Genomic DNA, 19,258 nt, shown 5'->3' with positions numbered 1-19,258 from the left:
CACTATAGAAGCTGTTCTTGACAGCTTAGACCTATGGGTGTCTCCAGACCTCAGTGTCTCTACCAAACAGGCAAGGCCAGCACTCAGCCTCCAAGGAGACAACGATATGGGGAAGAGCACACAGCATTTCACACAGCCTCCAGAAGTCAGCTATCTTTATTATTTAGTTCTGTTTCAATGTGTATGCTTCATTAAGCCGCTACAGCTGCCTTCATGCCTGTTTAAGCATTTTTAGCAACCTTTAGGCATTACTGCCTTCACACCGCGCCACTTTCAACAAGAAAACTTACCTGCCAGAGGTTATAATGTTACCTGAAAAAGTCCTCTCACTAGGGAAGGTGGCTTAATGAGAATTTCACCTTCTGCAGGTCATAACAAATTAACTACGATTTTCTTCTTGCTTTGCATTAAGAGAATGTCATCTATTCTTTTTTTTCTTTGGCAATGGAAAATGAGATATTTTTGCATGTACTTGATCCTTCATCTGCATTCCTGCCTTCTGATATTTAGATAATCATAATTTAATAGAGCAGAAATAGTGTTTTACAAGGAGCTTCTGCCCACAGTTGGTTAAACATCTGATAACCTATGTGCAGCAGGATTCTTCTATAAGAGGAACCAGCACGGCTTCCCCACGAGCAGCTGTTAATGCAGGCACACATTCAAACATGCAGTTGTCCGAAATAGCAGCGCTGCAGACACTGAAAGTCAAGAAGGGCCAGCTCGGGTTGCAGGACTATGAAACGGGGCAATCACAAGCCGGTGAAATCCTTCTCCCTGCTAAGAGGCTATTGCTGCTCCCTCCTTGCACTTCTTACAGGCACTGGGATTGGCTTCTAAGCCGTGATTCATAACGGTATCACCCTGCTCTGCCTCCCCTGCTGCTGTCCTGGCTCATTGCATTTCCCTCCTATTTTCTGCAAACCATGCCACCCAACAAATTCTGCTCTGAACGTCTCTTCATTTTTACCCAGAAGGTAGCTTTAAATCGCAAACTGAAAGAACACAGCACTGGCAGACACAGGAGTGACTTGCTCATGCTTTGACTTCAGCAGAAATTCTGATTTTTCCTTTTCAGTTCTGGCAATTTCCAATAGATTTCCGATACCCTTGGCACTAATGAAGAACAATAATTGTCTCATCACAGCCATTAGGTAATATTGGTTGTTTAATGCTTAGCTTAGTGGTTTACAAACTCTGAATACCTACAGTAGAGATTTTTCAGGGTTCTGCACACAAACTGCCTCAGCTGCAACATCAGAGCATCAGTTCTGCTTTGCGTAAGAGCACAGACCGCACCAGGTAATCTCACTGTCAATCTGAGACTTCGAGTTTTCATCTCGGATTTCACTGGCAGCATGACCCTGGGAACACTTCGCTCAGCAACAAACAGTAAAGAACTACCAAGAAGTTGCATTTGTTTCCCACTAATGTATATGTTAAGTGTCTGTCTTTGAAGTATTTTTCATCTCTGCACAAAAGATGCCAGGAAGCACTAATTCAGCTGAAATACTCAAATACTTTTAAGACAATACATGTATCATACCACCTGCAAGTGTTTGTACAGAATTATCTCTCCTGTCACCATAAACAATTTTTATAATATGAAGAGTTTTGAGATTTATGATGATTCAAGAGTATTTCAGCACTTACCATGTTTACAGAGAACTCGGGGTTATTAAACTGTGCAGTGCTTGAATTCTTCTAGACAGTCCCAACATAAGGAATGAGAAATGTAGTAACAACTGGCAACCATTTCTGCAAGATTATGGATCACTTACCGAATTTCATGAAGTGTTTCCCAAGTAACCAATTAACAAAGATTAATGTTGAAATGGAAGAAAACAGAACGACGGAAAAGCTTTCTAACGTAAGAATTCTCAGATAATTTAAGACTTACTTTAATCACCAATTCAAATGCGAATCAAGTGACAATTTAACAAAGAGCTGGCTTCAGAAACAGGAACAATGTCAGAAACAACTGGCTTCAGAAATTACCTTGTGTGTCAGCTGAGGAAGAAATCAGTTCTGTTAAAAGGCAACTTTGGGTATCATGAGGCAATTGCATCTAAGCAGATCCAGTCACAGCCTTTAAGATACTTGATCTCACTTTATTTCCAGGTTAAAGTGCATGTTGATTTAAGTATTTGCTAGACTTGGAAATTCTGAATATAAGAGGCAGCATTACACAACGATGTTACTGAATTTCTGAGCAAATTACTTAATTTGCATTTCTCTGACACCTTATGACCAAAAATATTCTGGTTAGAAAAAGATCTACCTAGCTAACGAGCCCCTCTACAATACACTGGTGAGTTGATCATTTCTCCATACTCAAGAAATGAAAAGCAGGTTGAGAGATTAGCTGACCAACGCAAAACTCAATCTCCAGATCAGCTGCAGACCCAGGAACTTCGTAGGTCTTCTGTTTCGATACTTCAAACTGAAACCATGTTCCTCCTCTTAGCTTTTTGTGCTGATACACCTCACAGTGCCAGAGCATGTCTAGTATGAAATACTGTGCAGTAGTCATACTGCCTCCACTTTGCACTCCAGTTGACTTTATCTTGCTCACCAACTTGTCTTGCAACACTGTAAAAAAATCACTTAATCACTCCATAATTGTTTTTTTTTCTTACTTCCTTCTGCTGTTTTAGTGTGAGAATACCTTGAGCGAAAAAAACTGTCTTGGATCTGGAAAGTGCCCACCAAAATGGGCTTCCTTGATCGAGGTACCTGGATATAATAACAAACAATAAAGGAAATCTTACTGACCTGCAGACAATCTAAACTGATTCTTGTCGTTATGCAGAAACTGTGAAACTCCCTATGACAACTTCAAGAGGAAGTAACTTAAGGTCCTCTTTCTGGTCCTGTGAGAAAGAGAGGTTGCATTCCTTGAAACCTAGTGTACAGGAGGCAAATTCGTTCTTCAGTATCAACCTGTGGAAAGGAAGTTGTTATAGACATATTAAAAGGTATGGCTGTCCTTTTTTCCAGTAACAGAGGTATATACAGAGCAAAATTCTCTTTTAGCCAGATGTTTATCACATCGGTGTTTCAGAGTAGCAGTCATTACAATCAAGATTGCTTCTCTTGGTTTTATTTCGCACCCTCCCTCATAGGTAGTCTTAAATCTCAAGGGGCCTTTAGATGATATGTTCGATACTTGAAATCTTAGATGAGAGATAGTGGTGCAAAAACAACACTGAAAATAAAGCAGGCAAATCTGAAGAAACTGTGCTCTAAAACCTCATTTAGGCCAATAGTGTGCTTCCATTTCTCTGGGGCAGAACTTCCCTGCTTCTGAAATGCTTATTATCAGTGCAAACCATCAAAAAATCCTCAGTAAAATAGGATTACAACGTAATGTAATGATAAACCAAAACATATTTACTACATGTATTTATTTCTGGCATTCACCCGTACTGAGAATACAATTACAAATTACACAGAGAATACATATTGAAAGACAGCAATTATTCAGGATACAGAGCATCATAAACAGAAGTGTACTTATCCAGAAAAGTAACTGCATTTTAGATATGAGTTTTTATTTCTGTTCACAAACATATGTACAATAATTGAAATATTCAGAAGAAGATTACGCTCTGTTTTGTTGTTGTTTATTTTAAGAGGCTTCCCAGCTGCTAGGGAAGTATTGTTTCATTAATGTCTAGCTAAAGAAATGAGATCAAGAATTATTCAGACGCAATTTAGAATGGGGCCCATGTTAGTGAAGCCCGTCACACAGCAAAGCAGACAACAATCCTCTTCACTCAAACCCATGCACAAGAAAGAAAAACGTACATGGTAGCACAACAGAGAGATGTAATTAATTCTAGCAAAACTTATTGTAATTTATAACTTTATAAATGTTTTATTCTATTTAGCAACAATTCTGGAGTGGTTAGGTTAAAAAAAAAATCATTAGTTTTGCAGAATTCAAATCTGGGGGGATTTTCAATGCAATGGCAACTAAGGGAGTTAGATAACTAATCAGCCTGGAAGGAGAGAATCTGCTTTCATTGAAAAACCTGCAACTACTGTGCATTACCATCCATCCTAGCCTTCATGAAAGAGTGTTTCATGTCCCTAGGTTACTTATAAACACAGGATTTCACAGCTTAAGTACAGAATGGGATAGGATCTCATTTCATACAATATTCCTAAATATAAACGTTTTAAGTATTTTTATTCTGCATACTCAAAGTACTTTATAAACGTGTAAGTGACGTCTGAAAACAACTGACATAGAAAGTAATTCTAGAAAGGAATTCCAGTCAATCAGGTCCTTTCCACAAATGTGAAAATGATTCAATTTTATGGTGCAACATGGTCCTTGTGGAGGAAAAAGAGTTATCCTTCACGACACATTTCACAAATACAGTGGTCTTACAGAATTAGTATATACAGAGCAGAACACCAACATCACTTTGTATCCACCCTTACAAATAAAGGTTTGCTTAGTAATATTCCAGCAAAAAGGCAAAATTTTCACCCTAGAGGCTGAAACAATTTTACTTCCAAAGCACTACAACCAGCTTTGTTCTACTAAAATTACTTCAGACAGATATTAACAACATCAATTTAATCTGGGGAAGAAACACTACGCTAACCTAATAAATAAAGGAGTGAGCTATACATTAAAGATGTAATAAGGTTTGAACTATTTCTCATTCTTTTTCTTATAAACGAGCAGATATGAAACAAGGGGGAAGCACTGAAAGAACTACAAACATAGAGCTTATTACTGTCTATATATCAGAATGCATTATTATTTTATTCCAATTTCTAGGGGACCTTTAAGAGAGCATTTTTCTTTCAACTCCAGCACACGCAAGATTACACAAGAAGAGATTTACCTCTCTTCATACGGATTACAAATCAAACTTGGTTTTGTGCTAGGTTACATTTTTCATGCTCAGGAATTTAATATGCATTATGAAAGACCCTTTCTAATTGTAGTATTTTATCAACAGAGAGGATTACCTCTACATCTTGCTTGCAAGTTAAGTCAGAGGTAGGTTAGGAATGCTTCCGAATTTAGTGTTTTACTTGAAATGAATTAATTCCTCTTCCAAAGGGGTTAATGCTAAGTATAAAAGGAAAACGTATGCACAGCTGCCACTGCCTGCACCGGGAGAAAAACTCCGAGATGTTCAAAATGAGACGACAACAGGGAAAAGAGCAGTGAGCTCCTTTTCATTTGCTTCAGTGCACCAGTTCAGGCTGATTTTCTACAAAAGGAAGCACCCCGCTAACGTAGTATGCTATTCCAAGAGACAGCAGGGCAATGACAATGATCAGGAGCAGCACCCTCCAGAAGCCCAGGTCTTCCACGAACTCTTGCCATGTCGTGCGGAAACTGGAAAGAACTCCTTCCCCTTGCTGTAGGTTTGGATTAAGGAGGGAATGGCTTTCCATCGCACTACAAAGGATTAAAGTTAAAAATACATCAGAGCAAAAGAATTCACCTTTAAGTATGACAGTAATCCTACTCAGAGCAACTGAAACACTCTAAATTAAAAACTAAACCCACCTGCAGATTGACCGCATTGCCTCGGCTAAATCAAGACAAAAGCAGATCAGGAAAAGGCTCCTAACTCTAAACTGAAGTTAATTGAAAGGATGGTTTATTAACTGGTGTAAGGAGAGTGCTACTTGTATCTGTACAACTGCTCTGAGCTTGCAGGCCTGCCACCTAGGAGCCTTCAGAAGTCAGTCAGCGTAACTCCTGCTCAGCACAGCTTTGTAAAATTTAATGGAGCATGAGCTAAAACCTCAAGGGGCACAGCTCTCGTTAATAAAAACAAATTGCAATTTAAAAGTAAACTCTGCTGAACAAAGTGGAAACTACAACCGGTATAATTTAGATCCTGAACTACGTGGAGCTCTTTATTGCTCTCCTGCATTTCTTTGTTAGAGGCCTCTTCTCTAGCTTAAAAATAGAGAAAACAATCCATTTACATAAAAAAAAAAATCAGAAACTTTCTGATTGTTGAGCTAAATCAGTATCGCTGTAGTTCTTCTGCCACATGGCACTCAGCAGCTGCTCTGCTGCCTTAGCATGCCACTCTCAATCCTTCAGGCCCCTTAAATTGTCAGACTTTTTTTTTTTATATTAAATTTTATATAAATTAGGGAGTGAAACTCTCACTTTCAAGTGAGAAAAATCAGAATGATAGATTGACCATGAAGCATCATTAGAAAAAAAAAAATGCAAGTTGCCTCAAACACTGTGTGGCTCCTTCTATCCTCCTCTCTATCTCGCTGGTTTCAGGAGGGTTTTATAGTAGGAAACTATCTCTCTGTTGGTGTATAAGAGACCTCAGTAAGAATAGGAAAGCGTTCTCATCACTTGATTTCAGTTATGCAGATTTTTAGCCATCTGCACAGCCCCACAACTTCTCGCTTGAGTGAGACTGCACACACCAGTGTTTACAGGATCATGCTCTGACAAGCACGGAGAGGAAATGGTGAAACTGCCTGCACACCCGGTGATGTCAAAGCAGAAGGTAAGCAGAAAAGAAAAACATTTTTCCCCCCTTCTAATTGCTTTCAGTTACCAGATTCCTGGGTATCTCCTCCAGCAATATGAGAAGAAAACATTGCAGGGAAAACCAATTTGCAAATCAAAACTAATTGCATAAATGCTATTGGTTTTGGTGATAATAATTGACAAATGAGTTAGCAGAAAAAGGCCTCAGTTATGAATCTCTCTTCTAAGCTTGCACCACAGAAAAATTTCATGCCATGTCTTTTTTCTTCTTAAGAAGCACAGCCATAGATGAATAATTAGCCTGAACTCCCCTAGCTTACTGAAGTATTGCAGCATCATGGGCAGAAAATTTCAGAAATTGCCTGTTAAACAGCTTGCCTTTTTTGCTTTTAAAATATTTACTTTGCTCTAAAGCTATTTTAGCTTGTCCATAGCTGCAGGACTTAGTCATCTTCCTTGCACATTCTGATTTCCCAAGCAAAACAAAGGGTTCAAGAGAAGACAGCCACTGGTGAAAACAGCACTACTCACTCATTAAGCACTAACTAGTTAATACGTAACCACAGAAAGGTTAAATAAAGGTGCAACGTGATTGAAGTGAAAAGGTCACATGCTTGCTCATTAAATAGAAAAGGGTAGAGAGAAAACACTTTGGTATTTTGTATAGCAGCCCAATTAAAAGCAATGATATTCAAGATATTTTCCTTATGACAAATTACATCTCCTTGAGAAATGGTACCGCAGGGATGCATCCTACAGAAGAGCTTGTGCCACGTAGTGCAGGTGGCTGCTCCTGTTCCCAACACAATGTGGAAATTCACCTTTGGCTGCACTTGTGGGCACGCTGGGCTGTGCAGAGGGACAGGTCACCTGTGCTGGGCCACGGGAGAGCTCTGCCTCCCGGCAGAGAAAAGAAATCCCATCTGGGAACCTACTTTGGGCCTCTGCTTCCAGATCTGCAGCAACCGTGTGATAAGAAGCAGAAACCTTAAATCAGACACTGCTCTTCAAAAGGGAAGCTCACGGTTTTCAGAAAGAGTATTTATTTTCCATGGGGTCATATACAATGCAAAGATTGGGGAGGAAGGTCAGAAGTCATTCATCTTAACGAAATTTAGCTAAAACGTGGAAAAAAAAATACAAAGGGGGAGGAGTGAAACTGTGGAGGTCTGAAAAGGCAACTGCTCCAAAGGCATTATTTATTTACAGAGCAAACAGCCACAAGCTCACTTGCTTGTGCTGCTGTAGGCATCTGTTGTTTGTTATGCTAAATATAATATATTTCAGACATTTTAAACATGTTCACAAACAAGCTGGGTAGCGCACTGTTTATATGTCTGTGTGCCTCTCCCCAAGGAGAATTGCTGACTTCCTTGCCAAGCTAAACAATGTAACATTTATGAAGGTCAAATAACAGAAAGGAAGCTCCCTTCATTAAAGGGACACTATCAAAAAGGGTCATTTTCATGGGGCTGAGCTTCGGTCCGTGTGTATTGGGGTGGCAGCCCGTGTGACAAGCAGCTTTAAGCAAAATTTAGGAAGTTAGAAAGAATCTGCAGAACATCCAATACTTGACGTGAACAGAATTTGGACACTATTAAATTTAGTGTTTCAGGGCTCAAAGCAATCTCTCTGACGAGCGGGGTGACCTGATGAGTGGGAAAGATCTTCCACTCTGCTCTCAGGGAGTATTTTGCATGATTTCTGTAGATTTGTTGGTTTCAACTCTTCTGTTTGCTCCATTTAGATAACAACCCTGTCCAGATAGCTTTATTTTCCCCTGCAGTGAAGGCAACGCACGTTTTGACGCAAATGGAAGAAACCCAATGAGACAGAACTCCGTGTTTTTTCTGATATAAAACCCCAGAGGTTGCAATTCATCACCATTACTAGACAGTATTAAAAACCATGAATTTAAATAAATGCAGTATGAGAGCAAGTATTCAAAACAACGTTGCTATCTTCTTCCAAATATATGAAAAAAGCAGTACTGGAGAGTACTGCTGCATGTTTAAGCTCAGTCCCATGTTCTGTTGTGTTCATCAGCAATTCAAGGGTTTCTGTGAGAGAATGAGTCTCTCTGAAACTAGCGAGTCTCATCCAAATCACAGAATGGGTTAGGTGGGAAAGGACCTTAAAACCCACCTGGTTCCAGCCCCCTGCCATGGGCAGGGACACCTCGCACCAGACCATCTTACTGAAAGCATGTTAGGCCAGTGTGTGATACTAGCATTTCACATTTCACCCCATTTTCCCTTTGGCTTCATGATAAATGGCAGAATATAGATATATTTTTGTGTCTGTAACAGAAAATGAGTTATTTTTTAAAAAAAATCCACCATAAAATGAGAATTTCGATTAGAAAAAGTCATTTATTTCCCCTTACATTTGACCTATCTAAAGAGATTCTGCTAAATTCTAAGATTTGATCTGATAATACTAGGACAAATTTGGTATTACCTGCTCTGAGGAACAAGCAAGCAAGTTGAATCATAAAAATCTCAGAGCAATAAGCACATTAGTAAAGATATATTATACACATACATCATTTCCAATAATTCTCTTTGCTTTGTAAATACCTTTCACTTTCAGCAGTCTGCATCGTTTCCAGCTTCGAGTGAGCTCCTCTGTTGAATCCCTTCACCTCTTGCTCCTCTAAAGATTCCAGCAGTCTAATTACATCTTTATTTACACCCCTTCGTTTTGCAAGGACAAGCGGTGTCGCACCTTGGTGATTGCTAAAGTAATGCCATGAATGGGCACGAGAAGAAAAGAAAATCTTAAAACAGAAATTTTGTAGCAAGATCACATAACACACAGTGTAAAATTCACTACCCAGAACTATTTTCTGTCATTTCCATCTATAAAAGTGATACCATAATTGACTATAGAAGAGAATTGGTATATTTAGGTTTGAAATAGCACAACTCCTTTTCCTCCAAATAAAATCAAAATTCCTAGTGTTCTAATTTAATTGCAAACCCTGGGTATTGTAACAAAAAGCATGGATTTATGGCAATGCTGGAGATGAAGCTTGATTTCAAGAAGGAATTGTGCAATCTGTTTCTTCATAGCTCCTTTTTCCATGTGGGTATGAGGACATGAGGCAAAAATGAAATAAAATACAGATGGTCCCTCTGCTTCTTTTAAATACTGACTAGGACCAGAGCTGCATTCAGACTAGGGATTTTCACCAGAGTTGCTCGAAGCAAGAAAAAAACAAAACCAACAAAACACAACCCATGAAGAATCTGGTCTGCCAATAACTAGCTGAAAGCACTAATGAGGGACAAGTGAAAAGGGAACAGATAAAAAAAAAAACCCTCAAAGGTTCTGAAGTTTCACAAACTTTTTTGCATGCCCTGTAAATATGCAGAAAGTTCCACAAACAAAATAATTCAGTTAGTGCAGCGAAACAGCTCGCTGTTTTGTAGCTGGAGAGCTTGCATCTGAGCACTGGCATCCGCCAGCTGCTGGAAGCCAGAAGGAAAGAAAATACAATATTTAAAAAGAACAATATTTAAAAGGAGGGTTGAGTCACACATTTTGAGGGTTTGAAACCACTGAAAGGAAGCATTGTCACCAAGGGGTATGGGAATGAACTGGTACACATCTACTGTATTTTCTTTGTCGTATACAGTGCAACAGTTGAAACAATAGAACTGCGGCGGAGAAAATTCTTTTCAAGCAGTTGATGCGATTTTCTTCTTTGGTGCCAACCACCCACACCTGGCTGTCTGGCCAAACCAGGATAGCAATGTCATCACTGAGTCAGAATTAGACACAGCAGCCCACACCAGCAGCTGCTATTTTTATTTGCTTCGCTTGCTGCGCTCGGCCAGCAGGAATGGCCTCTCATTGTTTGCCTGCCTTTTTATTTCGTGTCTTCATTAAGTGATATCTTAATAAAAAAAAAAAAAAAAAGAATTGTACTGCATATAGCATTGCAGCCACAGCAGTTTTGTACACAATGCTTTGGGAACAGAACACATATTATAAAATACATGCTGTTTAAAAAAAAAAAAAGAGAAAAGCAACTTACCAAATATCAATTTTAAGTCCATTAGAAACTAGGAACTGGATGGTGTCCACGTGCCCACACAGGTGCAGGGCTGTGTTACCCTGGTAATCGGTGGCTAGCAGGTCAGCCCCAAATTTGTGCAGGAGTTGACAGATGTCTACGTTTCCTCTGGCTGCAGCAAGGTGAAGGCCAGTCCGGCCCCGGCTGTCACGAATATTTGGGTCAAACCCACTCTCCAGCAGGCGTTTGGAATAGTTAAAATCTCCATCAATGCAAGCCTGCAGCAGCGGCACGTTTGTCTGGGATGAGTCGTTGACGAAAACGTAGGACATGGTTCTGATTCTCTCTGGAGGAGATGACAAACCTGCAAGAACAAATGGGGAAAGTGTCGGGGAAGCCAGGCAAATAAATACATTTTAAAATTTAAAAATTCATTTGGAAGATTTCTCAGGTTCCTGAATGAGAACGCAAACTCATTTTTGAACTGACTGAAATCTTCCTGTCCTACCTATTAATTTCACGTGCTACATTCCTGTCTGGTAATATGGGAAGAGCTCTTTTTACTCATCCTCCTACCTCTGGAAACTGTAGCACAGACTTATTACAGAGAAGTGATAAGATCACTACCACAAATGCAAGCCAGGTGAGTAACTTTCACCTAGGAAGAGATGGCAGGTGGTAGAATTGATATTAAAAGTATAAAACACTGGAGATTTGAACTGAAAGAAGGGAGATGCACCACCTTTCAAAAACCCCACCACGGAGAAGCACAAATGCAGTTTCTCTGGATTAATATTACATAAAAGATTAATTCCTTTTCTGTATCAGGAAGATGGATGTCATTTCAGAATGGATTTATTGACATTTTATAAAACATGACTTAGGTTTTGCAGAAGAGTATTTTAAGGATGATTCAAATAACGAGGGTATGATGACACTGGATTTATGGGACACAGAAAAGACGACTTGAAAACAGTAAGGAAAAGAAAAAGGAATGACTATGCAAGAGGATGGGAACATCGTGCACGAGACAACAATAAGAAAAAATGAAAACATCTAGGAGGCTGGGCAGCAAAGCTTCATGTTGCCTCTAAGAAAAAAAAATCACTTATAAACTAGTGAAAACCCTTTGAAGGAATCTCCATAAAGCCACCACACAGTTCAAGTGACAGGAAGGAAGAGCAATTTTACTAGATAACCTTTGAGCAGAAGATGAAATTTCGCATGAAAAACGATTTCCCACTTGACCAAGGCTGGCATTTTGGGTGAAGGGTGCAGCTGTGTTCTGGCTAGCAGCACGAGCCTCTTACAAGGCCGCTATATGCAGATTTACATTTTCTCATCTATATAAGGTCTCCTTCTACACCAGTGCACTCATTCAGCTACGAGAACGGAAACATGGCCAGCAGCCAGAGAATTCGATTTAAAACCTCTCTTTTATTTTCTTTTTAGAGTTTATAAAGCCTGGATTTTACAGCTCTTCCCCCACGTGTTAGATCAAACTCAAGATCAGAGCACCTACAGGAGTCATTTCACGTTTATACAACTGGCCTGATTAACAGCTTTGGGGCTGGCGGGGGTTAATAATTTATATTTAAACTTTAATAGCTTGTATTTCCTATCTGGACAAACTCTGCTCCACGTATCAGCACTGCCCAGTTTCCCTGTGCAGGAATGCACAACTTTTTTTTTCCTGTCTTGGACACAGAAGAGATGGGAATTAACTTCTACGTCCTGGTATCTGTATAAGGAATGATTTTAGACAGAGCACATTCCCCTAGGCTCTAAGGGTGGTTTTGAGCATGCGGTGGTGTATCGCTGGCCCAAGCACCCTTTCCCACAACCATCTCCAATAGCAAAAGTTCACCAGCACAGCATAAAACATTTCATGCAAGCAGAGTGTTATTTCAGACACACACAGATTTCTTACAATCCTACAGAGAAAGAAGGGCCAACATACCTGTATTTTCAACGAGTATGTTACAAAACCTTGGCTGTTGCAAAGCTAGGCTTCCCACTTGGCAGCAATTTCAATTTTCTCGCCCACTTTCTACCCAAATCATAAATGACATGAGTGCTTCTTCAACTCCGATAGTCCAGTCCTTGCTGAGAAAAAAAATCAGGCCCAATTTTTGTATGATGTGACTGACACCTTTACGTTCTGCACTTAATCTCCCCTAAAGCAGCAAAACCATAAATAACTCGAAACCTCCAACGCTCGAGCATAGTAACAGCATAAAGCCCTCCTTGTACTTGATAAAAAGATCACCGCTTGCTTATGAAGTGGTATTTGAGTGCTTAATCCTGCTTAATAAAAAAAAAAAAAGGCCTAGCATAAATCAACAGCAGAATATTAGCCTGGAAGCAAAGCATGCTATTTGAGAAACTTGATGGGATACTCTGTTAAATGTAAACTTCGGTTTATGTTTTCGTACCAGATGTGTGGGCCTGGTAAAGCCCTGCAGAATTTCCTGTCACTTCTCATACAACGGTGACGAAACAGCAGCTAACGGCAGCAGAACAAACCTCCACCACCTTGTCTTCTCGGGAGAGGAAGCAGGAAGATTAGCAGGTATTATGAGGTTTAACTGAAAATATTTCCAATTTGGAATTTATCATCACTGAAATGTTCTAGAATTCATCACTGAAGTGCACAAGACTAAAACAAAACCTTAGTAATTTACTTTAAGAAAGAATTATAAAGCAACAACAAATCCTCCTTCCTAATGCTTGAAGGCTGCGGACTAAACAAACGCATTCACAAGGAATCGGTACCATCTGGGTCGATTTAGCTTTGTGATTAAAAAAGGTTTTTGCACACACACGATTCTGTTTTACACATGGCTGCCTAATACATGCCAGATAGGAGCTGCACACGAAGATGAACTGCACCGTCTTTAAAATGCCAGTCCCCAAATAATGTAGTCCTGCCTCAAATGTAATCTGATTTTGCAAAATTTCCTAAAAAGGCTCAGAAAAAAAATTACAACAGTCGACTTAATTAGAAATTTCTGAATGAGCAAACTGGTTACATTTAAATCCCCAGTATGTATAAAAACGTTCTTATTGCAATGAGTATCTAATTAAGTGTATTTAGAAAAAAAATCCAAAGCATCCCATCCATTCTCTTCACATTGCTTCTGAAGGTGAGGCAGAAAGAAGCCTGCATCACCCCAGAAGCTGGTGCACCTCCCATCAGGCACTAATGTCACAAAGGGCCTCACATTACTCGGTAAGGAGACACTAAACATTGCAAAAGGAGCGGCCTGAATAGCCCTACAAATTACTGCTGCTGGAGTTAAATTAATTTGGCTCAGTAAAGGACTGCTCCTAAAACTGCAGCGCTACCTTCTGAAAACTTATCTTTTACATTGCACTCTTAGGAAAAAAAAGTTTCACTGTTAATAACTTGTCACTGTGACAGCAAATTAGCTTGGAGAAAAAAAAATCAAGTATGTTCTCCCAAGCAAGAGGAATTTCTGTTAGGAAAGTGTAATATAAGAATACATTTTCCCTTAATTTACCCAACATGGATGTTGCCCGAGCACTGTATAATTTTATTAATGATTTTAGACATTTTGCAGTAAGCCAGTTCTTCAGTGATACATACAGTTTAGTACAGGCTCAGGAAATCAAACGGTTCTGTTTTCAACAGGAATGCTTGTATTAAGTGATAATAATTCACTTTTATCTATTAAAAGTCAGCTGTCTACCCCCTAGAGCTGTGGTACACACATTGTCTAACTTGCTCAAACCTGTGGAAGCCAAAGCCAGGAGTCATCTTGAAGAATTCAAAACCTAGAGCTAGATGTGAGTTTTGTTACTGCTTAAACTACCCCCCGATTTGCACCAACCATGTATGGTTTTATTTTACAGTGAATGTGTGGTTTTGCCTCTGCCTTCTCACCAAGTTCAACAGTCACCAAAGAGCTCCTGGAAAGGGAGCCAGATTGCTTATGAGACAGATTCACTAACGGGAGCGGAGTCTCTCCACCACAGAAATATTGGTGGGCTTGATGAGCTGCAGTTCCTCACACAGGCACTGCTCCATGACTTACCAGCTCTGCAAAATGACAGAATTTCCAAGAACGTTCAGAAAAACTGACGTGAGGGTTGCTGTTCTTAATTAACGCCTCGGATCGATGGCACACCATCAGATCACACAACAGCTGAGACTTCCCCATACTGAGAGACATGTCGACATCTAGAACCCAAACATCAGCCAGATTTCCTCCAGAGGAACTGCCACCAACAATAAATGGAAACCTAAAACAAAATCAGGGACCAAACCCACCTCCCCCAGCAAAACACAGCACGCAACCTGCACTGCCAGCTCCCTGATGGCAGGCAGCTTCCTCTTTTTGTAATGCATTACAAAGTGGCAGTGGCTCGCTGAGCTCTTCCTCTCATTTTTGTATGAATGAGAAAGGGCCCAGCTCGAGTGCTTTGCTTCAACTGTCAGCCCCCACTCTCTGAAGGCAAAGTTTCCCCTCAAATAGAACAGTAACCTTAAAAATTACACAAACTGTTCTTGGGGATACATGGTAACATTTTTTAAAAAGATGTGATTTAATCGTAACAACAACAAAACTGAGTACCTTGCTCGAGTATCCTCTGAATTGCTCATGTATCCGGGTGAACTGTAAGCCCAACAATATTGTTCTGATTCCTTTTCTGGGAAGGCTGGGGGAGAAAATCCTTGCTAAGCTTTCATGCACACCTGTTTTTACACGGAAGCTAAGACACAAGTCACTTAACTGAATAAATGTAAAAAAATGTAAAAAAAAATGTAAAATAGTAAAAAAAAAATCATCTGATCAATTACCAGCATTTTTTAGGAAAAGCCACCGTTATCTATATCGAGCTCCACCAACAGCTCTGTATCTTCTCCTAAAGATCTTCAGCTGTTCAGTCCAAGTGGGTTAGAGTTTTATTTCTCCACTAACAGGGATCTGCTGCAAAAAGCAGCAGAGCAGATCAGTACAGCATTACGTGGCATTTTCCCTTCTTTAGTTATTTTTTCAGAAGTTCCTACACTTCAGGTATCACAGCAGGCTCTTAAGACCTACCTCTCCTTTTTCTCTTTCTAGCCAGGGCACGTGGAGATGCAAGAGAAGAATGGAAAAAATAACAGAATCATTGCTTTTGTACGGATCAGTAGATAATGGCATTAAAACCTGAGAACTTTGCTCGTCATTGTACAGTACGTCAACAGTAAGAGATAAAATATAAACAGGAGCTCAAATGCCAATTCAGGGCTGTAAAACGCCTCCCCCGATAACACAGAACAGTCATTGTGTATCGATGCACACGGGATAAGGGAGCGATAGGGAAGAGCTCGTTCTTTCCAAATACCTTTATCGACAAGCAGATTCACAGATGTCTTTTCCTTTCTGGACTCAACTGGCAGTTCAATTGCGTTACACGTCTCAGTGCACTCCTATCAAATGCGCTGTTAAGTATTTCTGAACCTTGCTCATTTTTTTCTTTTTATCTTCTGTGGAAGAACTATTCAATTCATAGTAGTTAGAAACAGATGTGCTATAACTCTAACACTCCACAACCACCTCAGGTCAATCAATAAAGCAACTTCAGTATTTCCTTGATCCTTGTGGTCGGTACACCTGCTTTTATAGGAAGTCACTGAATCCCTCACATTGGTCATAATTATCAACTTCTCCAAAAACCTTTATCCAAATCCCTTCTTTGGTTCTGCTGGGAACATGGGGTGCTAATGTAGGTCAATCACGAAAATCTTAAAATTCATCGCAGTTTTTTCTTAATTTTTTTTAAACAAACTAGAGAGAATTCGTTCCACTCACACCAAAGTTTATATTTGTTGCAGATCTTGAAAGAGTCTTCTGGAACAGAAAGCAGCTCTGACTGAGCACCAAGACACCGTTAACAAGTGAACTAGCTGCAAGCTGCAGATGTGCGAGCACCACTTTTATCTAGAAGAATACTGCCACCGTGTGGAACGACAGATTCCTCTTCGACTGTAGTAAGCGATATGGTAATTCTAGACCCACACCGACTACTTTTTCTAGATTTTATGGCGTTTTCTGATTTCCTGAGAAGAAAAAACAGAATCACATAGAAGTTGAGGCTGGCAGGGACCTCTGGAGGCCATCTGGTCAGTCCCTCTGCGCAAGCAGGGACACCCAGAGCTGCTTGCCCAGGACCAAGTCCAGGTGGCTTCTGAAGAGAGAGAGAGATTGAAGAGAAATGATGGAAGGCCTGAAAACTTGATAAAAATGAATTCTGAAATCCAAACTGTTGTTCCTGTGTCACACAGACAGCAAATCTTTGTTTAGCACTGATCTTATATTAGTAAAACGAGGACTTCAGCATAAATCTTGATTTCTGAAGATAAAGGGTTTTTTTTCCTGCATTTATGCCTGTTCCATGAAGAAAAAAAAGTCCTTACAGAGACACACAATAACTCTGACAATGGCAGGTTTGACAGGTTCACTAAAATGGGAAACCTCCCGCCTCCAGCAGGAATTGCCAGAAGCCACAGCTTCACCAGCTTCATTCCAGCAACAAAGCAAACTGACAATCGAGAAGCTGCCACTAAACCACTTACTATTATATAGTCTATATTCTCTTATTTTATTTCTTATAAAATAAAATTATTTTATTTATCCTGTGTGTATTAGCAATATGTAACCTTGGAGGACGTGACCTTTGTAATGCATGCATCACCAAATCCATCTGAATGGCTAGTGAACAGAAGCAGGTCATGTTAAAGAGCAGAAGTCTCCTAACTTTGTACATCATTTATATATAACAGATTATTTGAATCTCCTTCTAAAATACTCTATTGTGCTGCTTGTTCACTACAGCTTATACTTTTGTATCAACAACTAATACCAGTGACAAGCCAAGTTGCTTTCAGATACGTAACTCTTGCTATAACTCTGGATACAGACATTTCTGCTTCGAATTTTCATGTTCACACAGTAAATCAAAAAAAAAAACCAAAAAAACAAACAAACAATTTATCAAAGCTAAATTGTTAACTGATGTATTTACTTGTTTCCACGTATTCTATATCTCCATCAATACAGTATGTTTTTTTTCTATGTTCTTTCTGAGATGGGGGACGGAGGCTGTGGAACCGCACCCAGTCTTTGAGGTTAATCTGAACCACAGATTAACACAATCACAGAAAAAGATTTTTTGTTTGTTTTTATATTTTTCCCCAATAACAGTTACTATTTGATTTACCTTTCTGTCTGCATTATCTATGGGCACATTTTAATGGAACCATTTTCCATAATTACAAACTATTGCTCATTACTGAAAGCCCACGATTTCACAGAGGGCTCAGGAATCTTTTTTACCCTACCTATTTAAATTGCTCTACATACCTGCACTGGATTTCCTGTGTATTGTCTGATATTGTCTGCTTACTGAGTTTTACAGGGTCAATCTGCAGTTTTTCACAGCTGACCTTATCTTTACTGCTCCTGTCATCAGCAAACGCTATCACCTTGTTGCTCACTGCCTTTTCTACGCCAAGTTTAGAACCCAGAACAGAACCCTGCAAAACTAAACCCCTTCCACTGAAAAGACTGATCCTAAGTTCATAAAAATGCCCACCCAGATCCAGCCCACCCAGCACTCTGCTTTTAACAGTGGCAACCAGAGAAACCTCTTGGTGAGAGGCTTCTCCAAGAAGCTTTTTCTTGAGTGGCAGCTGCCACTTTGGTCATGAGTTCAGCACTATGTAAACACAATTCAGATTATTCTACTCAAGCCATCACCTTACCTTTATGCACACTGAAGCTCATGTGTCCCCCTTTTGCCACCTTCCTTGCTTTGGGAATTTATTTTTGCTTCTTTTTAAAATTTTCAACACAACCATTTCTGCACATAAAGAGACTTTTTTTTTTGCTCTAAGTGACTACTATCCTTAAAAGTTTCTGATATTTTTTTTAACGCTTCCTGAAAACCCCAGTAACATATAAAGCCCATCACCTGCATCTACAATGCTCCTCAGTACTCCACAGCAGAAGATAACTAGCCTTAAACAGATCAAACCTCTAAAAATGTGTCTGCTCTCAGGCAAAACCATCCCCTAACAAATGAGGGCACAGCAAGGATGGGCATACATCTCTCTCTGCACTTCTCTGGTGAAGAAGTAAGGCAAGCATTCTAGACCACCCATGGGAAAACAAGAAACCAGAAGCCTTCCCTGAAGCCTGTGGCTGCCCTTTATCCCCACGCATTATGCTGGAATATGATACCATCAACACAATTAAAACATTTATTTCTTTATGTTGTAAAATTCTAGTGATGTAGCTGTATTAACTGGATGGGAGAAATGTGTTGAGCTGGTGTTTCCACAGCTCTGTTCCACTTAAGATTCTGGTTTTAATTATACAGCTACACTACTTTTCCAAGTGGCATTTCTGTCTTTTACTCTGCTGATAATATTTCAAATGACTAAGCCCTACAGTACACATATGGCTTCTGTGAGGTACTGCATGAGATCAGAGTAAAACTTGTTCCCCACCTACTTAGAAAACATTACCTTTAAGTGGTAAAACAAATGAAAACCACCCTGAAACACTTAGTGAGCATCATCGTTAAACAGCAAAGCAAACCTGAGCATTTCAGCATTTGTGATATTTGACATAAATGGCAGCAGAATGTCAGTAAGTGACAAATAATTACCAACAACTGCAGTTTGGTTGCACTCAAGGCACGTTTGTCAGCTGGTCACCTAC

General features: G+C 39.7%; 1 protein-coding gene and 1 long non-coding RNA gene across 7 annotated transcripts in view; one reads left to right on the top strand and one right to left on the bottom strand.

Annotated features, from left to right (window-relative positions):
* Nucleotides 1–3,390: 3,390 nt before the first annotated feature.
* Nucleotides 3,391–19,258, bottom strand: part of LOC101793175 (ankyrin repeat domain-containing protein 46) — a 47,762-nt gene continuing 31,894 nt past the window's right edge. For 2 of the 6 annotated variants that reach the window (XM_072034419.1, XM_005027030.6), the window contains exon 16: nt 15,879–16,031. Coding sequence is in view for 4 of the 6 variants with exons in the window: in XM_072034422.1 (XP_071890523.1) it covers nt 5,215–5,431; nt 9,082–9,240; nt 10,545–10,855 (687 nt within the window). In the remaining 2 variants the exon portion in view is untranslated. Of the gene's footprint in view, nt 5,432–9,081; nt 9,241–10,544; nt 10,888–12,483; nt 12,630–12,958; nt 13,064–15,878; nt 16,032–19,258 lie in introns of those variants that run through there. The other 4 variants (XM_072034422.1, XM_027452529.3, XM_027452526.3 and 1 more) reach the window with 4 other exon arrangements.
* LOC119715865 (uncharacterized) lies at nt 6,171–16,743 on the top strand. The gene is made up of 3 exons (XR_005263307.2): nt 6,171–6,518; nt 12,962–13,095; nt 16,369–16,743. It is a non-coding gene; the product is annotated as an uncharacterized lncRNA (long non-coding RNA).

The sequence above is a fragment of the Anas platyrhynchos genome, chromosome 2, assembly GCF_047663525.1.
Source record: "Anas platyrhynchos isolate ZD024472 breed Pekin duck chromosome 2, IASCAAS_PekinDuck_T2T, whole genome shotgun sequence".
In the NCBI taxonomy this organism is placed as follows: Eukaryota; Metazoa; Chordata; class Aves; order Anseriformes; family Anatidae; genus Anas; species Anas platyrhynchos.
Note: the sequence above shows the minus strand (reverse complement) of the source record. Positions and strands in the feature narration are given on the sequence as shown.